This window comes from Epinephelus fuscoguttatus, linkage group LG13 (assembly GCF_011397635.1).
Source record: "Epinephelus fuscoguttatus linkage group LG13, E.fuscoguttatus.final_Chr_v1".
Lineage (NCBI taxonomy): Eukaryota > Metazoa > Chordata > Actinopteri > Perciformes > Serranidae > Epinephelus > Epinephelus fuscoguttatus.
The window spans coordinates 7,724,376-7,746,470 of NC_064764.1; the positions used below are offsets into that span (position 1 = coordinate 7,724,376).

The window sequence follows — 22,095 nt, forward strand, 5'->3', positions numbered from 1 at the left end:
AGTAAATTGAAAGCTTTGCCTCCCGGCTCAGCTCCTTCTTCCCCAAAGAGGGTCTAGTGCAGCACCCACATCACTGCAGATGCCGCACCAAACTGCCTATCCATCTCACGCTCCACTTTACCCTCACTCACGAACAAGACACTGAGATACTTGAACTCCATCGCTTGAGGCGGCAACGCTCATGGCCTCAGATTTGGGGGGGCTGACTCTGATCCCAGCCACTTCACATTTGGCTGCAAACCACCTCAGTGAAATAATATAATAAAGAAAGGTAGTAAACAGGCACCCTTCTTGCTGGAGGACTGGATGGTACTTGTTGTCACAACAGATACCAACACATCAGTGGGCTGAACAGGGCTAAGTAGTGTGTTGCATAAAGTCATATGAGTTTGGTACTTGGATGAAGTCATCCCAAGATAAAATTGTATGGGGCAATACTCCCAAACAGGAGCAGCAGCATTTTTCTTTTTCACTAGTCTTGTAACATTATCCCCACCACTCCCAGTCACCATCCTTCTTGGCTCAGCTGTCTGTTCCACCAGTAGAGGCTGACCTCTGGCGGTGCATACTGTGCACTACAATACATTGCCTCAATACAGCATCTCTGTATCAGTTTAATAGGAAGAGGAGCATCTGTATTTTTGATGGTATAAAATTCATATTGTAAGCATTTCTAAATATCCCAATAGACTTTAATATCTTGATACAGCCTAGGCCTAATAGCAATATTTAGATTCACTGCATATTAACTCTGTGATACACCCTGTGTTTCCTAATTGAGAATTATATTTAAAACAATACAAATATTTTCTTCATTCCTGACAGTATTTTAATATACAGATTTGTTTTTGATATTGTGCATGCATATAGTTTTTAACATAAAGTCACTTATTAAGGTTCAGTGTTTATTCTTGACCTGGCAAAAAGCAACTCTAAAGGTCCATTTTTGGTTTTTTTCCTGATGCTGGTGCTAAAACGACACCTGAACCAATATGTGAAAAATAAACTAATGAAATAGAATCAGTTCAATTAAACTGTATTCATAAAGCCCAATATCTCCAATCACAGTTTGCCTACGACATCGATTTGTCCTTAGACCCTTACAGCGGATAAATAAAAACTCCCCCCAAAAACCCTTTAACAGAGATAAAAAAAAAAAAAAAAAAACACAAAACAATAGTACACAACATCAAAGAATGGCTTTTTTGTTGCAAAAGCAAATTTAAACTTAAAATTGAACAATATATTAACTCTTAACAGTATGGTTTATTTTATAGCCTAAGACTGAAAATGTTTATAAACAAAATAACATCATCGTACTATTAGAAATAATCAGAGTAATAATTTCATACATAGAAGAAATAATCTTTGTCGTCAGCATCATTATCATCATTTTGAATTACGTATTTTAAATTGTGCAATATTAGTAATAGTATTCTGTTTAAGAAAAATAATCCCATCCTAATCCTACCAGTGCATTACTTAAAGAAGTATTTCACCACTGAAAAGATAGTCTTTTCATAAAACTGGGCTGTCTGTGCAGTAGAAAGACACATATACTTTTGAAATAGGTGCTACATGACCAGAGAAAACAGATTAAAAGGACTGATTTGTCCAAGAGGTAGAAAACCTACAGCTGCCAGAATGCACAGCGGTGTACCAGATGACGCAACATGCGCCATTTGGCAGAGTTTTGCTGGATGATGCAAAGCCTGTCATCTGGTGAAGTTTTGCTGGGGGATGAGCAGGGAGGTCTAAGCACTGGTTAGATGGAGGAAATTTACCACAGGTCATACGCACATACTACCCACATTGCTTTGATATACAAAGCTGGTTGAAAAATGGTGATGTATCCCTTTAATAATAAGTAAGCACTGTGGTCAAACTATTACTATTACTATACTAGTAATGCTTTTTTATATATTAGAAAGGAAATATGAGGACTGGATGGCCAGAAGTGTATACTCATGATTACATGTACTGTAAGTACTGTATAATCCATGCTGCTCCTCTCATGTTTTCTACCTGTTGCTTCTGTCAAAGCCACCAGGAGGCAGCAGAGTCCTTTGTTTCCAATGGAATACCTTTATCAAGCTGTATAGCCACATCTGCTACTGACCTGCAGTGTAAATTTCCGAAATTTTCAGCAAAAACCTCAAACCTGAACTTGTGAATATTGCATTGTGCCCATATGTCAGGCCTCTTGTTATATTTACACGTTAATTTGCTGTGTTTTTGGTAGCTGCCAGTTTGAATCAATGGAAACAGCTGTTTCAACCAAACAACGTCAGACTAATACCCTTAGTGACACAAAAACAGTCAGAAAGGTAAACAAACAGAAGTTCTGTTTTGTCAGGTCCAAGCAAACAATTGACAGAGATCACAGAGGGATTCAATGGGAACTCTCACTCAGGATTTACTCTGTTGCCCTGCAATGTGTTTGGGGAATCTCCCATGTTAGGAAAGCCTTAGCAGCTGGATGAAGGTGGGGCTTTACCCACAGAAACCCAACACTGGCAGGGATTTTGGTTGGGAAAACGTGTGGGCTGAATGATGACACCCCTGTGTAAGTCCAATGATGAATAGCAGTGACTGAGTGTCAATAATTACTAACATTAATACTGCAACGAGCCCACAGAAAAACACAACAGACTATTAGAGAGAGTATGTAGGCACATAAAAAGAGAGGTTAAGTCATGTCAGGTCATCAGCTGTTTACAGTCACCTTAGTGAAACAGCTAAGTACCTTTAATAAGGCTGCCTGTTTCAAAGGATATACATTACATTATACATGATATACATAATGATTTTTGAATAGCCCAAATTTCCTGAAAATAATTACATTTGGCATGTCTATGTAGCTAAGATGTTTTCAGGTAGCAATTAAAGATACATAGAAAGACTCCAGTTCAACAGGCACACTGGTTTGTGTGTTGTGAACAATTTGGTTTGAGGTTTACAGCCTTTAAATGGATTTTAATTATAGTCTGAAATTAAATTAGAGTTAAGTAGGGAGAAGACCTGTGGCTGCCTATCAGATTTTGGCACCTAGCATCAAATGATGTAAGTTGTTGAGGACTGATGATTATGGAAGAATTATAATTATAATAAGAATTGATTTTGTTGTTTTAGCTTACCATGAGCACCATATGGAAACTTAAATGTATCTGTGTTATTTATTTCTTCTTCTTCTTCCAAAATAGAGCATGTGTCTGTACACAGTAGTGACGTAGTGTGTATGTTAGTACGCTGTGTGTTCACGTGTTGGTGCTCACGTGTTTGTGATTGTGCAGAAGGGGGGGGGGGGGGGAATGGAGAGAGTGAGAGCGAGGTGGGGGGAGAAAGAGGAAATTCTCTTGCCCTGCCCTCTGATTGTGTTCAGCGTTGTAAGGGGGTCCAGCCCAGCCCTGTGGGAGTATATGCTCATTCCAGGGGACCAGGGGAAGGAAATCACCCAGCCTCAGTCACACACACCCCCACCTCTATCATTTTTTCCCCTCCTCCCTCCTGCTGATGTTGTGTAGCATACCACAGACCCAGAGTCAGATAGCAACCAGTGTTCCACACTCCTCATCATCTCCTCATTTTGACCAACTCCCATCCCTGCTGTCCTCTCATTTGCTTAGTGATTGATGTGAGCAGTTGTTGCACCCCACTCTATTATTCATCCTTTCCATCTTTTCTCCAACATCTTCTCTTCTTCCTGGCATCCTCTTCTCTCTCCTCATCTTCTGTCCCTCCTCATCACTGCTCTGCTTTTCTCCCCCCCCCTTCTTCCTTCCCTCCACCAGGAACATTTCTGCTCTGTTTATTCTCCAAAGCTCCAACTTCCTAACAAGGTAAAGCCTCACCCGAGCTCCCTGGGCTCGGCGCTTTCACACCCAATATGGAAGTCCTGCTTCTTCCCATGTGGCCCAGGAGTGTTGTTTACTGGGGACTCACGTGCTGGGAACGGCCCTGGACATTGTCTTGATGGACAGGCACATGGCTTTTATGCTTATCAAGCAAACAGCCAAGTATTTTTGAATGTCACATCTATGGGTGCATTCCATGTAACATATGTCACATCTAGTACGTCAAAAATACTTTGTGCAGGTCTCTGTGTGCTTTCTATTTTGTGTCGTAATTATACAAAATAGTTATAAATGTGGTGTAATGTACTCTGGCACATGTGACAAACCCATCAGGACTTCACATTAAGGGCAAAGACAGCTTTTAAAACCTTGTAACTCCAGTTTTCTAATCAATTCTACATTTTCCTCCCAGGCAATAGTAGTGCCAAAACAGCTTGTCTATTGACAATTGTGATACTTAGTCATTGTTAAAGGATTTATCAAACAGAAATGGCAAATATTAGATGGTTCCAGATACTTAAATTGAAGATTTATCTGTTTTGTTAGATTTATATGGTCATAAATGGAATATCTTCAGATAAAACAAGCTATTGAAGACGTCACCATGAGCTCTGCAATGGCTATTTTGTGATATTTCATGAGCGGAATGATTATTCAGCTATTGGATTAGTCCAAACACTTGATGGACAAAATATGGAAAATAATAGTTGCAGTCCTATGGAAAGGTTGCTCCTCTGTGAATTAATAAAATGCTTTGGAGCCTTGGGATACTCAACAGTTGACCAGAAATATGAAATGTTAACCTCATTCATTCATTGTCTTGTTCCAAACTGAGTATAATGTAATGTGTTTCTTTGTGTTTGTCAAAGTCTGTGCCCTCTGACAGACTATGTGGGTCATGTTGTGTAGAAGAACTCCATTTGGTTTGACCCTGGGAACTCGAGTACTTTTGAAGATTTGGAAATGTGTATCCCGGTAGGACTTGGTGGTGCCACCCACAACTGAAGGCCTCTAATTAAGAAGTCAAACTGACTTTCTAATGTTACCCCCCAAGTGCAAATATAGTCCTGCGTGTGCTTAAATAGAATCTAACTGCACCATGATGTAATTACACATTTGGCTCTAAAAAGGAAGCTTCTCACTTTTTCTATACACTCCTTGTATACCAGTGTATTGAAATAGAAGTCAGTTCAAATTCTCATCTCATGTACATCTAACAGTAAACATAACTTTGTTGTGTGCTTGATGGAAGTTATCAGGTTAATTGAATAAAGAATGGCTGCATGTCACCCAGATACAAGTCAAAATGAAATGAAATGAATGAATGATGCTGCTGTCCCGGAAAAAAAGAGATTCAGATGTCTGCTGGATAAGATTCAAGGTCTTGTAGTTGTTGGTGGACCCCTAGCTTGCTCTGAACACTTAATCTCTGACCCTGACCCAGGCCGAGGGCTGTTTAAGGTTTATAAGAAGCTATAAAGTTGCAAAGAAGTGCAAATATTCATTGGCAATATTAGACAAGCAGAACCATAAATACCACATTAAAAGCAAAGAACAAGTACAAACCAAGTCTATGACAAACTCAAGCCGATTAAATGTGTTGATAATGATTTAGCTTACCTAAACTAAATTAGACAGTCAGTCCGACAAGTTGCAAAGGAGCCTTGGAAAGATCTGATCTCTACTCTTGCCCTATTTTGACAGGCAGTTTAGTGATATTCCCCCAGTTGCATTCTTGACCAGTCTTGACCAGAGTCCCCTTTGTCCAAATTCGTAACAAGACTGAGTAAAAATGTGGTTAATGCCGAAAAATTCTCAAAACTGCTGTGAATATATGATAAGGTTCTTCTCTCAAAATTGATTTGCAATGTTAGCACTGTTGATAGCTGTTGCACTTCTTTTATTAAATCAGGTTGTGCCAAGCAGTCCGTCAAAGATATCCACTGGGTCGTTTGAGTGTATTTGGCCCCAGTGTAGCCAGTGAACTGGCTGTACAGATGTTAGCTGTAAATGAGCTATCAGTGGACACACTGACCATGTTTAATGTGAATGTATTTATGAATCACATTCATAACATTCATAACCAGGATAAGCATGATTTTTTTCTGCTCGTGTTGAAACAGTTTCAGCTCCCAGGGACACGTCTTCTCCGGGCGAATTGTCTAACTTCAACTTTCCATTGACTTTGTAAACAATCATGCCCTGAGAGGAGGGATTTTTCATGAGACAAACTAGAGCACATGGTTTTAAAGACGAAGGTCTGTGTTTGAGAAATATCTTGTGTGATTAATGGACATACATCAGAGATAACAAAGTGTTTAGTACTGTATATCTGAGGCAACAAGATAACAGGGAGTGCAGGGTTCAGAAAATATACAACATAACACAGATATAATATAACATAGGCATGATTTCCACTCTCACACAATGTGAGGACTGGCCACCTCCCAAATTCATATCAGTGACTTAACAACTAATCACAATAGATATTACACTTGCTTTGAAAAATGTGTCTGGAGACAGGAAGAATAACTCATTACATAAGGTGTAGGGTGTTCCAGTAAAAGCATACAGTCTTCTCCTTTATTTGGAAAGCTTATGCCTCGGCACACTGAGCTGTATTTTGATTCTCTGTCCTTCGAGGGACTCAAGCAATTTATGAGCGGCTGGTCCAGGTGCTCTCCCCCATTGACCCTTATTTGTAGACCCAGTGGGAGTCCAGAGGGAGGGCTCGGGGCAGAAAGGAAGCTAGAGAAAATATGTTGAAATTCAATAGTAGAACAATGTCTTCTATCTTGCTTGATTGTGCGCTAGATTGCTTTCAACTCTGTCTCCCACATAACATAGCACTCTGTGAATTCACTGATAAAAATGCTTGTTTCTTTAAAGTAGCAATAAACAATATTTTAATATTAATATTGGCTCTCATAACCGCTTGTATGTCAGCCATATGACAAAACCACAGACAATTATTATCTGACTCTGTAGTTCCCCTCAGTTCTACAGAGCTTTATAGCACCTTTTAGCTCATTGTTTTCGTTTTAGGAAACAAAGTTTTACTGTTTTGGTTTAGTCTTACCATCATTGTTGATTCCATCAGTGTTGATTCCAGCTAAAGCTGTTTTAATAACAAAAGATCTGATAAGCCCACTAAACAATCCCAGCCCAGCGCCAAACGACAGACACACAAAATTAGCAAGTAGCTGGTGAAAATAGTGGAACATTTAGCAGCTAAAGAGCCAGATGTTTTTCTCAGAAGTTGGTGGAGTCCAAAACAAAACTGAAAGATAGGCAACTACTGGACTTCCATTTTTCATTTTTCTAGTGACAAAGTTGCCAATTTGGCAACACTGATCTGAGGTCCCCAGAGAAATCCAAATGACTTTTATGAACCCCTGACTTCCCATCTTGCACCACCAGCAGGCCAGAGTTTTCACTTTTCCATCCAAATATTGCCACATCTATTAATATTTGGTGTAGACATTAATGGTTCCTAGAGGATGTGTCCTAATGATCCCCTGAACCTTCATGTTGAGCCTCCAGCATTTTGTCATCTTCGATTATGACTGAAGTGTCGCAACAACTATTGACGTAAAATTTGGTTTGATATTCCCATCAGCCTCAATTGCAGCTTAGTGCTATTTAGCAAATGTTAGCATGCTGACAAGCTAAACGAAGATGATGACCATGGTACAAATTACACATTAGCTATAAAGATTTTTTATTGTTCGCATGATAATGTGTACATTTAGCTTAAATTACCACACAGAGCTATTTTCCCTCAATTACACCAACCCGGTCTCCAAAGACTTCCAGGGTCAGACACCCACAAAAAAAGTCGTCCTTTCATGGTGGCATGATACTGGGCTGGTCAGCATTATTGTTGAATGGCTCTCCGCAGCGGGGAAACGCGGGACAACAATGAAAGTTAAGGTGGCGGAAGTCTGAGTAGGGTGGGAGGAGGGGTGGTGGATGGGTCCAACAATCTCTGACTTTCACCCTGGAAGCTGGTGTTTCCCGCATGATTGTAAAGCCAAACCCTGCTCTTTTTAACTAAACCCAACCACGTGCTTTTGTCGCCGAAATTCAACCACATGCGTGTGTTGGCTAAATGTTACCACGGGCATTTGTCAATGTCAGTTTGTACCGATGTAGTGCATTTACTTTGAAAGAGACTGTATGCAAACTGTACATTTTCTGTAAAAATGGAAGTGTATATTAAAGTCAGACAAAGCATGTAACAGGCTGAAGTTGACAGAGCGTCAACAACCAGGGTTCTTTGCACATCGTATGTTGATGTGGAAAGTCCATGACCAAATGTCAGTATGTGACGAGGTCGGAGTGAGAGTGTATTGATTACACAGAATTTAAGTATTCGAAATATTATTCTCGAGATATGGATGGGACATTCTTACCCACGGTTTCACTTACTCTTCAAGCAACCCAATTGTCAGAAAAAACTATTGGCATTGTATATTTCTGCAAACAATGGATACATTCCATTTGCATGATATTATGTAGTGGATATGTTTCAAAGGAGTAAAAGCAGCAATGTCTCCTTAAAAAACAGCTGCTGTTTTTATGCCACTGTGTTGGCAGGAAAAACATCGTCGTCGCTACAAAACACCCATGTTTGGAACCTAAAAAGTCAATAATGTCTCACTAAAACATAAACGTTTTTGTTGTTTGTTGGTCTTGAGCAGTGGTCTGCAGCTTGGCAGGCGTCCCTCTGAGGTGAAACACCATCCATCCCCTCCAACTTCAGATGACAAAGTCAGCTCATTTGCTATGTCACTTTAGAAAAGTTGATGTGATACAGATGAAATGGGAAAATGTCACATATTCATGGTTTGCAGAAACACACAATGCTGGCATTTTCTTCAGGCGAATGGGCTGCTTCAAGAGTCATTGAGCTGTAGAATTTCATAATCCTTACTGTCTAAAATCAATGAAAAAACGTTTTCCAACTGCAGACCTGTAGAGAAATAAAGAAATATCACTTCAGTTTAGGAGTTAAAGGTATTGTAAAGGTATTGTGGCCATTGTATATGTGTAAGAGAGACTAGATAAAGGTTGAATTACTTGCTGGATTAAAAGCTGTTTAGTCTGGAAAATGTTGTGCTATGTTCTAACTGAGAGGGACGCAATGGTTCCTTTATAACATGCAGTTGAGTTTTGTCTATATTGTCTTGATAAGCATCTCTTTAGAACATCTGTGCAGCTGTCTGTAAAGCTCTGCTCTGGAGTGGTGGACGAAAAATATGTTGAAGCTATCATTCATCAGAGCAGTTTCAGTCAAGTTCCGCGTGTTATTATTGACTTTATGTTAGGCTATATGTTTGACGCAAGAGTACTCTACTGATCATAATCTCAAAGTTAATTAAACCAAACAACACAGACGTCAGATCCTTTAGTATTTCATAATCTCTCAGAATAATGAATTAAGTCTTTGATAGGGGGCCAGTGTTCAAAGAGCACAAAGCTAACATTGGGCCTTGAGCATTAGCCTGCTAACAGCAGATGATATTTGACTTTGACCACAGAACAAACACATTGTGGAGTTTGAATGAACCTCTTGCTTTTTCATACCTCCTTGACAACTACTCAGTGTCATGATTCATGCTGGACCACAGTGTTCGGATTCGTCCGCAACGTTTGGGGAGATTTTTATGAAGTGTGAAGCTAAGTTAATTTTGTTTTTCACTTTTTCTGTTTTTCTCCAGTGTGCCGAACAGCCTGCCACAAGAAATGTGAAGTCAAGGTAAGAATTAAACTATTTTGTATTTAAAAACACACACACACACACACACACACACACACTGAAAAAAGGATTAAAAAAAGCTTTTATTATGGTTTTATACATCAGACATGTGTTGCTTTCTACATGGAGAAGAACACAAGAAAGATCTGAACTTGCCCTTTAATGTCCATTTGAGCTTATCAGGAGGAAATATTATGTTTTAGGTGGAGTCAGCTACTCTTCGGTATGTGCGTGTGTCTGAGCGTATATACATGCAGATGTTGGGGAAGGTGGAGTTTGAAGAGTTTATGTTCTCAAAAAATCTTAAGAATGTCTAAACAAGTGCTCTTTGTACCAGAATGTGTTTATATTGGACAAACTCTTGCGTCTTGGAGATCACCCCGCGTCTAAAAATAAAAGACCTCTGGATGGAGCCGTCGCTTGATTCATCTTGTTTTGGAAAGGCAAAGAGCACGTAGGAGAAAATGGGAGGGAAAACAGATGAAGCTGAAGTTCCTGCAGGGTTGTTAAAAGGGGAAGGTTGTGTGTTTTTTGTGTGTAGAAGTACAACTGCCATGAAGGTTTACAGGAACATTTGCACACATGAGCACATGAATACACACACACACACCTATGTATATACACACCCTTCATCTGGTATCCATTATTGAAATGGGTGCTACTTGCCAGCTTTGCCCAATCCCTCTTTTTCTGACAGGAAATGCCAGGGGTGCAGGGCAGACCGGCTATGCTAAGTACGAGGTGGGGGCTTTGGTCAACCATGCAGGACAGGCAACTAGTAGAGCAAAATGATTAAAATGATAAGCCGGGCCAATGCCAGCTTTCACATTTGTCTCTGCATTGCAGTATTTTAACCTTTATCCAAAAAAAGTACCTGTAGATTTGGAAGATTAATATCAAATCAAATACTCACCACATGTTACCTTGACTTTGTTGTTCCTGCATACCTCCACAATGAACGAATCCAAAAAGATTCAAAAAGAAGGCAAACATTTCTCAATTGTAGTAAATGGGGACCACATTAAACAAAAGCAGAACTGTAGCCTATCAAAACATCAGTTTTGAAACTCTCATGCAATTCATGAAGAATGTTCACCTTTTTTGCATTCTCCATTCGCTGTGTAGGCATGTTAGAAAAACAAAGTTTTCCTAACAAATTGAAGGTAACACATGGTGAGGAACTGATATAAAGATGGTCAATTTGCAGTTGAAGTATTCTTTTAACGACTGCTTTCAGCAAAATGCCCAAATAAAACCCCTATGTATTAACCCACTAACCTGTAGTGGTATCTATTAGGGATGGGGGAAAAAAGTTGATACAGCATAGTATCACGATATTTTGATGGGGCAATATTGCATCATCATACAGGACCAAGTATTGCTTTTTTTATTGTGTAAATTATTAATATAACAAATACAAATGAAACTTTAGGGAGCCTACTTGAAAATATAATCAGCTGCTTTTTCAGTCCATTAGATACATTTTGCTGCTGCTGCTGCAAAAAAAGACTGAAGTGAGATAAAAGACTGAAACTTTATCTTATTGGATAAAATAGATGTTGACAACGTTTTCTTTTTGGGGACATTATTTGCAGTTTAAAAAAAGGTAATACTTGGCAAGAATTCTCAGAATTGGTGCACTGAAATTTATCACTCGCAACTGGTACCAAACACATAAGCCTCAAATACAGGCATGGAGGGACTTGATTAGTCAAGTACACATCATGGAAAAGATTACATGTACAATAAGAAAACAAAGCTATATTGCCAAAAATAGATGGAGAAAATTGAGTGAATACTGTAATCATGTGAATTAGAAAAATAATCTCACGGGGTAAGGTACTACATTAGTATTGCTTTCTTGTATTTTTATCTCATTTATTCATTATTTCTTTATTTTATTTCATTTCTTGTTTTTGTCTTTTTTCTTTATGTGTGTGTTTTGTTGTTGTTCTTTTTTTTCTTTAGCTTATTTATTATGTGTCTATCTACCTCTATGGAATAAACTACTGAAAAGATGTTTGAATTACTATCTTTATGTATGTAAGAGGTATGCAATTAAATAAAGCGTATAAAAAAAGGTAATAAATCGCAGTATATCGCAATAGAATTTATCGCAATACTCAGCATATCGTAACACATTCAAAATCACAGTAATGTTGTATTGTGACTAAAGTATTGTCTCTAGTGATTCCCAGCCCTTGTATCTGGGCATGCAGTGTTTTATTTTTATTTACCCAGGTGCTGAAATATTATGACTCTTACCCTGAGGTGGGGGCTGTTTATCTCTCTCTCTCTTTTTTTTTTTTTAGTTTATGTGACTGGTCTATTTTTTCTTTTTTTTTTCCCTTTGCGTGGCAAAGTAGCACTCCTACAGTTAAAAACTAAATAGAACAGAAGAAAATGAATACAGTCTGTTTAAAATCAATTAAAATGAACATGCAGCATAGGCAATGCGACACAGCAGAGAAACTTTTTGGGGTGTTTTTACATTTCACATTAAATCCAGTCAATCAGATCAATGCATCAATGATCCTGTAGTTAAAACAATCCAGTTAATTAATTCAGTGTCAGGTAATAAAGCCTAAGCCTGTGTTTCTACACCACCATCCATATGAACTACAGTATCATTTGACAAAACTCAGTATGTGCACAAAAGGTGGCACACAACTACACACTACAAAAGATGGAGTCTGTGTCGCAGGTAAAAACCCTGCTCTGCCCTACCCACGTGTAGCGTCACATTTGTGCCAGTAGAAGGTAGGAAAGTAGTTACAGTGAAAACTGGTCACAGTTGTTAGCCTTTCTGAGTACTGCTGTGTGAATATGTTTTTCCAAATGCAGAAGTTGTGGGTAACTGATTTATGCCTGAGGTCCCTGTAATGACTCCTGTGTGAATAGGTCTTACTGGGGATAAATAAATAGGGTGTAAAATGTCCTCCATGTTCAAGACAACCCACTCAATTTTTTATGTAGTGCAGAACAAAGTGTGATGTATCAATCAATCAATCAATTTTATTTATAAAGCCCAATATCACAAATCACAATTTGCCTCACAGGGCTTTACAGCATACGACATCCCTCTGTCCTTATGACCCTCACAGTGGATAAGGAAAAACTCCCCCAAAAAAACCCCTTTAACGGGGAAAAAAATGGTAGAAACCTCAGGAAGAGCAACTGAGGAGGGATCCCTCTTCCAGGACGGACAGACGTGCAATAGATGGCGTACAGAACAGATCAACATAATAAATTAACAGTAATCCGTATGACACAATGAGACAGAACGAGAGAGAGACAGAGAGAGAGACAGATGCAGAAAGAGTATAAAAGCCTATGCTCCATACTTGCTGATAACGTTTGAATTTCAGGAAGTCACAGGTCAAATTTGTGGGAGGAGACGTTAAAGGAGCCCAGGACATACTCCCAGTGTCTATATATACAAAAGCAAAACTTTCCATCTCCAAAAATCACAGCAGCATTTCCTTTTCTAAACATTTCAACCCAACATGTCAAAGCTTGGAAGCAGGAAGCAATTTGCTAACAAGCCTGAGATGAAAAACAAGGGAGTGACCATGACAGGGTCAAGCTTGATCACTATCGGTACTCAGTCAGGCCTACAAGACCGTTGGGTACATTTTATGAATTATTTATTTTAAAAACCAGATGAAGCCCTTCTCTATGTTCTGTCAGTCATATATGACCTTACATGTTAGTAATCCAATTCCTGATCATAACTCTCAACTGCGACAGTTATCCCAAGTACACACTACAGTTATAAATCTCTGTCTCAGGATAAGACTAATATGTGGCCCATATTTAACCTGGCATCTGCAAACAAATGGTCAGACCAGTGTATGTGTGTGTGTGAACACATGTGTCCCTCACCCTTAGGTGTGTTTGCTCACACCTGGAGGTAAAAAATGCTTTAAATCTTGTCAGTAAGATTTCACTCCTGGGTGATGACAGGAGAGGCACAGAGAGCGTATCAGGTCACCCTGGAGATTAACGGGGGATTTCAAGGTCAGTTTTTCCCAAATCATGGTACATTACATTGTACATTTGCACTGAATACCCTACTTGTCAATTTTTTTACAACTTTGTCCTCTGCTTAAACTTGACCTCTTTCTAAAAAAAAAAATAGTGGCAGGATGTCTGGGACTTTCCCACTCTGCTGCTGTGAGAGCGTTAATGAAAGGTAAAACCTTAGAATACTTAAGAGCTCTTGGTGTGCTCACGTTAATTTCAGCCATACAGTGCAATGGTGGGCACAGCTGAAGCTCCGGCCTTGCACCTACTATTCAATAACAAAGCTAATTAAATGAAAGTTCACTATGTTCACTTCAGTTGTTCACAATGGGGTGAACCCTGTTTTCTGATCGTTCACAAATTACTGACATCCTCTTCCTGTTTAAAACACAGACACTCAGTATAAGCATACTGTAAAAAATATTGTGCCTCTCAGTTGTGGTCTGTGCTATCTGTCAACCCCAGGCTCTTTTTCTCCTCAGTTTTCACTCCCTTCATTTACAGACTTTTAGCTGAGTCCACCCTTATTATGTTACTTTTATTGATTTGAAGTATAGAATTGCACACAGAGTTGCTCCTGTCATACTTTGGAATTAGGGCTGGACGATATGACCAAAATCTCATATCACAATATAGGTCATTTCATATCCCGATAACAATACATATCATGATATAGTGCATTTTAATCCAATGAATAAAAAGTACAAAAACGTTACTAGGACAAGGGAAGGACATTTCTCCTCGTTTGATAACATTACGATGATTTGGGCATCCGACTCATTTTAAAGAAGACAAGAAAAAGAGAGAGAGAGAGAGCAGCTGTTGTTGAGCAAGCTAGAGAGTGCGTGGAGAGAGAGAGAGCGCTGGTAGCGAGAAAGCTGGTGAATCAGATCAATAAAACATTATTTTCTGATTGTTTCAGAGCGGTTATGTTCTAAAGCACAAACACACTCACACCTCCGCCCAACACTGAGACTGTACTCCGCACCACCTGATTTGGTCTGAATGGTGCTTGTCTGCTCTTTCTCAGCACTGCGGGGCTGAGCCGTCAATGTGTGCAGCGCAGCAGAGACAGACAGCGGTGGAGTTACAGTATATAAACTCGTTATGTTACTGTAAGTGCTGTAAAAACTTCACGAATTAAAAAGCCAAGAAGAGTAATTTATCAATGATCCGTGCAAAAGATGGACAGACTCCAAATGACGAAAAATATTGCTGTAAAAAGTGTAATTTGCGTCACAACGATATAAACGATGGAGCAAAATATGAAACGATAGATATTTTTCTCTCGTCACACGATGTATATCGTCGTATCGCACAGCCCTATTTGGAATGGATTAAAAATGGCAGCTCACCCCCTCTGGACAAGTAGACAAATTTTAGGTGATATGCATGTCATGTCACACATGTCAATTACATCACGTGATATGGTCATTAATGTAAAGAAGTATTTCACAACTGGAAATTGGTGCTACCTGACCAGAAAAAAAACAGAAAAAGGATCAATTTGCTATAGCGAAAGAAGAATGATTTCAGTTTTCATTGTATTTGTACACTGAGGGGAACCCTATTTTCTGATTGTTCACAAATCACTGACATCCTCTTCCTGTTTTGTACAATTAAAAGACATTTCACTTTCAGTTTGACACTCAGTATAAACATACTGTAAAAAATATTGGATCATGGAATTTGCTATTGCTCAAGAGGTAGAAAACATACAACTTAAAATTTAAATTTAAGTTTGCACATTTAGATATAAAAGAACAGAGAAAGAGTAAAATTAATACAGTTTACAGGTGAGGTAGACACCCAGAAAGGGCTTTTCTTGGTACCTCTCCTAAAGGGAAGAATGAAATATACATAGATTAAAAAATACAACATGATGCAAAATAAAATGTCAGTAATGATACGTATATTCCACACAATCAACACTACTGAGAATAAATAAACATAACATCAAATAAATCAGTACTATGCAGAAACACAGCAACCACACAACAGAGTGATGATTTATACAGCTCCATATCTTTTTGTCATTGACTCACCTTTTAGTTTCTTTTTGTATTGGGACAGAGACATAGAGTCTGGTAAAAAGTTCAAGTTCATGTTCCGTAGTTGGGTAGGTGACATAATGTGATGGCGGGTGGTGGTTGGCTTGCTTTTTTTTAACAAAAGATCTGTTATCATATGTTATATGTTTAACAGTAAGCTAAAACATGTTTCTGTCCCTCAGTCCTCTTCTATACTTTTTATGTCTGTGGTGGCAGCGCAGGTGGCGGGCAATATGAAAATGTGGAAGTACAGCCTGCAGTTTGAGCGAGAGGGGGGGAACAGGGAGAGATGGAGTGAAGTTTAACACAGTTGATTAACACATACTACCCACATTTTTATGATACAAAGCTGGTTGAAAATTGGTGAAGCATCCCTTTAAGTTACATACAAACGTAGTTATTCTTACTCCAACCATGATCTTTTTCCTAAACCTTACCAATTTATTTCGTTGCCTAAACCTTAAGCAGTTTTAGTGACAGAACCTCAATTTCACCCTGCATGTAACAAGTAGAAATTGACTTGCCGTCCTTGTGCATCCAAAACCGGAGGAATACCTTGAGCATCATAGTTTGAGGCGTAGGGCCACTGACCAAGTTGCTATATTTGAGGAGTTGGGAGTGAGAATGTGTTGATAAGCTAGAGTCAGCTAAAATATGAGGCCGTTGATACACTGGTCAGGCTCTGCTGGGTTGGAAACACTTAAAGTCAGGAATAAGCTGAGGTGCTGAGTACAACCTATTAGATTTCACTGATCCTTCGTTGCCTGTCAAGTGTGTTTTGAGAAGGAAACTACCATGTTCCACTGTTAATTAGGAAGGAGGTCTGAGAAAGCAAAGTGGAAGAACATGAACACACTCTCACTCCACTAGTTTTTCATTATTCGCTCCAAAATGACGAAGCATTTGTTTTCATTTTTCCCAGCTCCTGAAATTCTGCGAATGCGTGTTTGGAGAAAAATCCTGGGTTTCTTAGTGCTGGCTGACCTCCGCTGTGTGTATTTGTTATTTCAGATTTGTTATTTGTGACCCCTTCAGTTCCTTTCATAGAGCATAACATGCCTCAGTAAGAGATCTGCTGCTTGCAGCTTGCTGATGGATATGTCCTTATTTTGCTCATCATGTTTGCCAAGTGAAAAGCTGCAAATTGCTTCTTGTGTTGCTGGATGAGGTAACAGTCTTAATAAGAGTTCTTAGATTGCTCTGAATCTTTCTGAGCTCGACAAATGAGAATAGACTATAATGAGGAATTTATTCATTATTTTTAAGAAAGGATAATCAATCAAATCAATAATTTGTGTTCCCTAGTTGTGGATACACCTGCATATTTGTGATTGATTACTTAATCCTCCTCCGTTCCAGGAAGTTTCTGGATTAAACTGCATTGCACTGTGTTTAAACAAGCAGTCATTCTGGCACTGTTTGCATGTCAGTGGCAACTGTTTCCCGACATTTTTAACATTTCTGAGCGATCATCTGGAGACTGAAAGTCCTTGGTGCGGCTCAGAATAAGACAGGTCATCTATCTCTCAGTATTTATTGCCTCTAAGTCTTTGACACATCCAAACACCTGTATCCACGCATGTGAGGTGTGTTTCTGAGAGAGAACATCAGGTTTGCAGCTGGTGTTCTTCTTACCTTCTGAACACAGTTTGGATTTATGGCTGTGGAAGGTTACAGTAGCTGCCTGGACACCAGGAGCTTCATGCACAAAGCTAGTTAGTCAGTCTTTAAAGAGACCATACTTCAGTGGCAAAACCGAGCTAAAAGGATAGTTTAGGATTTTTGAAGTGGGGCTGTATGAGGTACTTGTATATAGTCAGTGTATTAATTTCAGTAAATGGCTGTTGGTGAGCTCCCTGTTTGCAGAAACAGACAGGACTGGAACCCCAGAAGCTCAGCAGTACATTGCTGTGAATGGGAGTTGACACTGAAATGTATTTAGTCTATCAAAAAAAAGCCTACCTAAAAAAATCACTGTCAGTCTAAGTGGACGCTGTTGAGGAAACTTTCGCCGCTTTACTTTGCTGTCTTAGCACTACCATAAAACTCCCATACTATTTATTTTCTCTTCCTTTGTAGTGTTTGAAGTAAACTATCCCTTTAAAGCCCAAGTAACAACTGTCCAAAATCCTAAAGCTGATCAGTTTACAAATCTAAAACAGAACAAAGCAGCATGTCCTCAGATCTGAGAAGTTGGCTCTGGTTTGAGCCATGCCAGCAGTGGGGCTCTCAGGGTGGCAAGGTCAGTCAGTTGGTCCACCACCATGGTCCAGGCTGAAATATCTTGCCTGTTATTGCATGGATTGTCATGAATTTTTAATGAACGATTATGGTTCCCAGAGGATCAATTCTAATGACTATGGGGCTCCTATGACTTTTCTTTTTGTGCCACCATGAGGTTGACCTTTGTTTTTTTGAGTAAAATGTCCCAACCATTATTGGATGGATTACAGTGAAATTTTGTATAAACATTCATCCCCTCCCTATAATTCATCCCCTCAGGATGGATTGTAGTAACTTTGGTGATCCCATCTAGTGCCAACATTAGGTCCAAATTTATTAATGTATTTATTTTGCCTTCTTTACTTTTTTGGGTTAATGACCAAATATCTGATATCAAAAAGGTGACATTTCCATCGGCTTTTGTTTATTTAGTGCAAATTAGCATGTTAGCATGCTAACGCACTAAACTCATATGGTGAACTTGGTGAACACTATCCCTGCTTACTATCATCATGTGTGCGTTGTCATCAGGTGTGTTTTTTCTTGATAAATGAATGAATGAATTGGTCATCTTCAAGGTCATCATTGTTGAATACTTTTCTGCTGATAAACTAATGGTTTACTAAACTTACCACAACTTTAAACTTTGATTACTTTAGGTAGTTTTGAGGAGTAGCCCAAATGTGCAGAATTAGATGGACATGAAATCTGTTTTTGTCCTTAAAGTCCATTCTGTCTCATGTAACCTCTTTCTCCAGCAGCAGCTGTCAAGATCATTTGGTTTACCCTCTGTTCCAGTGACTTCCTTTAGATACCACATATTGCTACAGGGCTGATTTATCACACAGGCATTAATTGGAAGCTTTGGAAGCTGTGTCAGTGTGTGACTTAGTGCTCCTAGTGCCTGTGCTTTGGCACAGGCATAAGGGATTTCAGGTTTTTTTTTTGTTTTTTTTTTTTGCTTATAATGGCAGTGCCTTAAATACCTGTTAGAGGGTGTTTTGACTTTCATGTCTACTCAATGGTAATGCAACACCTCTCAGACTAAATTCAATTTCTGTTTATTCCTCAGACCTTTATAAGACTTGATGACATGTAATTTACTTAAACTGTCAATAAAACTTTTACTATTTGTTATGATTATAAGGTATTGTTCCACTCCTCAGATAGTGTGAGCAGGTAAATTGTGCAGTCCTGCTTTACAAAAAAAAACAACTGTTAGTGGTCAAACCTCTTGATGCTTATCATTTACACAAGGTCACATGCATTGCTATCACAGACTGATAATGATTTCACGCTAAAGCTGGTGGCTTTTTTTTTCACTTGTCCAATTTGTAGTTTTTAGTCATTCTGAGATAAACTAGCCATTAATAGAAAGACACAACATATTATTCTTTGACTGTAAGTACAGGAGACATTATGTAATCCCAAGTGAAGTTTCAAAGATGTCGCCATGGTATTGAATCCCAGCATCAACATTAACAACTTCCTTCCTTTTCCATGCGGTGGCGGCTCTGCAGATAGTGAGAAATGGGAGCTACAGTAAGAGGGTGAGCAGTAGAGTGGGGGTGAACTCCTGTAAAAGAAAACATGTGAAAGTCATGTGACTGACTGAGGGGCTGATATGGCAAACAAGGCAAACATGAAATGGATGGGGTGGGGTCGTGATCAAAATATTCCCTTGACTCTTTGCCGTGGTGTCTGTATGTGCTGTATTTCAAGTAAGCAGCTCCAAGTCTGATCAAATACAGAGCCAGCCAACAGCTCTGAGGCTAATTGAATTAACAGTCACAGGACAAAACACATGCTCGCTGCTTTGCCCTCCTCCTCACGACCAAGCATGCGGGTATACAACAACAACAAAAGCACGGGATAAATCATAAGGCCTCTAATTTGCAAGATTATGTTTCTGATTTTAGAATGGGTCACTTAGTCAGAATATTTGCAATAAAATGCACCATATTTAGAGATATATCAAAACGCTGAAGGTAATGCAGTGATGGGAGAACACTAAGATGACTTTGAAGCTGCATTTATTGATTATTTTTTGGCTAAATGGGGGCAGCAAAACAAGCTGTAAACACAACCCTGACTTATTATTGCCTTATAGGCTGAGTTAACATGATGTTGCACAAACAACAACAACAGTCACTTCCAGGTAGACAACTGGCATTTGATTTCAATCACGAAGATATGAGAAATCAGCAAATTTGTTCATTTCTGTTGTCATTTTCAGCCATAACTGTAACAAAGATGTATGGTGAAACACAGTGGTTGAACCTATTTGATGTTGCTTTTGTGCTTATTTTATGTACTGTGTTGCTTTGCTAACATTTTTGATAGACCAAATCTAGTAACTGATTTTTAGCCACCTAAAGTAATTAATATATCTTTAAGTGGATGCTGTATCTGTGTAAGCTGATATAGGTTTTTTTGGATGGGCCTTTTTTAGGTGGCTAAAAACTTAACTAACGGAGGCAGCATTAGCTCAGCACCATTTGATTTTATGTTGTGATTCGATCAGTAGAGTTGTTACGGTTAACATGTTGGCTAACAGTTGCTTATTTAAACATCTGGCTGACACAGAGTCAATCAGAGAGTCATCTTTTTGGCCATTGAGTTAATGAGAGCATTGAGACTGAACCGAAACAGTTAATTTGCAGACTGTAAAACCAAACCATTGAGCAGAACAATGCTAAAGTGCTCTGTAAAGTTGAGAGGAACTGCAGAGTCTGGTGATAATTCTCTGGGGGTTTATTGAACGGGACATTTTTCACATTACACATACTCTTTTAATCCACTGTTAACAAAAATATTGTGTGCAGCTTTAACTTGAATCATGTAAATAAAATATGCGGTTGTTGTTGTCTACTTGAGCCCAATTATGAGCTTAATTGTGGCTCAATAGTGACTGCAAGAAGAAAAACAGGTTCATTGACCTGTGAGTTTCATATAAACCAAAAACACTCATCTGTCATCCCTCCTTGTCCCAGTGCGTGAGCAAAGTGCTTACACAAGAAGCAGTGGCTTATGGCCATGTATTTAGTAACTGCATGATAGTGACATGTGCATAGATACAGCAGAGAAAACAAACAGGAACGCCCAGCCTTTAACATGATGGAGTAATCAAGAGTTGCTGGAAAGAATGTCAACAGTGGGCCAAGTGTATGCAGGAGACAGCAATGGAGGGAATAAGCGAAGGGGATGACTTTGTAGAGCATGCAGTTGCGTAATTTAAATGAGAGTTATTTTCTCTAGAATCTTTAGTTTTGTGTGGAACAGTTGCTGAGCATGCGTCCTCTTTTCCGCTATCACTAATCTTCCTTGACCACAACAACAGCTGTGTGTGAAATGACTCGCTGGAGGACATCTCCTCATTACATGCTGAGGGAGCTCTGAGACTTTTTTGTTCAAACTCCCCACCCACATATCTCCAGCCTGTCTTTTGATTCAAAGTGACAACTTTTCCATCCCGTGCCCGCTTCCACCAAGCTCCTGCTTCTTAATCATGACCATCCAGGAGAAAAATCCATATTAAATCTGGTCTGTAAGCTGCATGGGCGTTGGTGTAATGTTCCACTGGGCGCTGGGGGACAGTCATCTGCTGCCTGGGAAAGCCTGAGTCAGACTTGTGAAACTGGACCTCACCCAGATACCCCTCCTTCTCCATGTCCCTCTCTTCCTTCTTGTCTTATTCTCTGTTTGTCCAGCATGTTCTCACTTCTCAACTTGTCAAATGTGGCAGCTTGGTCAGTAGCCCTACACTTCAAACTGTGACTTTCTAGGTACCCCTCCAGTATCAGTTTTGGAAGTCTCAGTTTCTGCTTGTTGTATGCACATTGAGTCTTCAAAATAAAATAAACTTCCTGTGTACGGGAAGCATACAGGTCCAATACAATTTTTACAGGTTTAAGAAATGACCACGTTTGTGATGTTTGTTTGTTATGTAACTTAACTGACAAGTAAACTGCCTAACGTCAAGATGATGTACATCACAAAATAAAAATAACTCAATGTTGACATTTGGTTTCACATGGGATATGAACAGTGGTCTCCTGGGTAAAAGTCCTGTGTTTGTTTGACCGATCTGTCCACCCTGGCCTCCCTACGCAGACTTTCCTGCTCTTTATACTACCTCATTGGCTCTGAGTGTCTAATAACAAATGCTAAAGGGTGCCTT

At 39.2% G+C, this 22,095-nt stretch overlaps 1 protein-coding gene across 8 annotated transcripts in view; it reads left to right on the forward strand.

Annotated features, from left to right (window-relative positions):
- Positions 1-22,095, forward strand: part of tns1b (tensin 1b) — a 229,245-nt gene that overhangs the window by 87,430 nt on the left and 119,720 nt on the right. For all 8 annotated transcript variants that reach the window (XM_049594652.1, XM_049594656.1, XM_049594653.1 and 5 more), the window contains exon 3: positions 9,578-9,615. In XM_049594652.1, the coding sequence (XP_049450609.1) occupies positions 9,578-9,615 (38 nt within the window). The remainder of the gene's footprint in view (positions 1-9,577; positions 9,616-22,095) is intronic.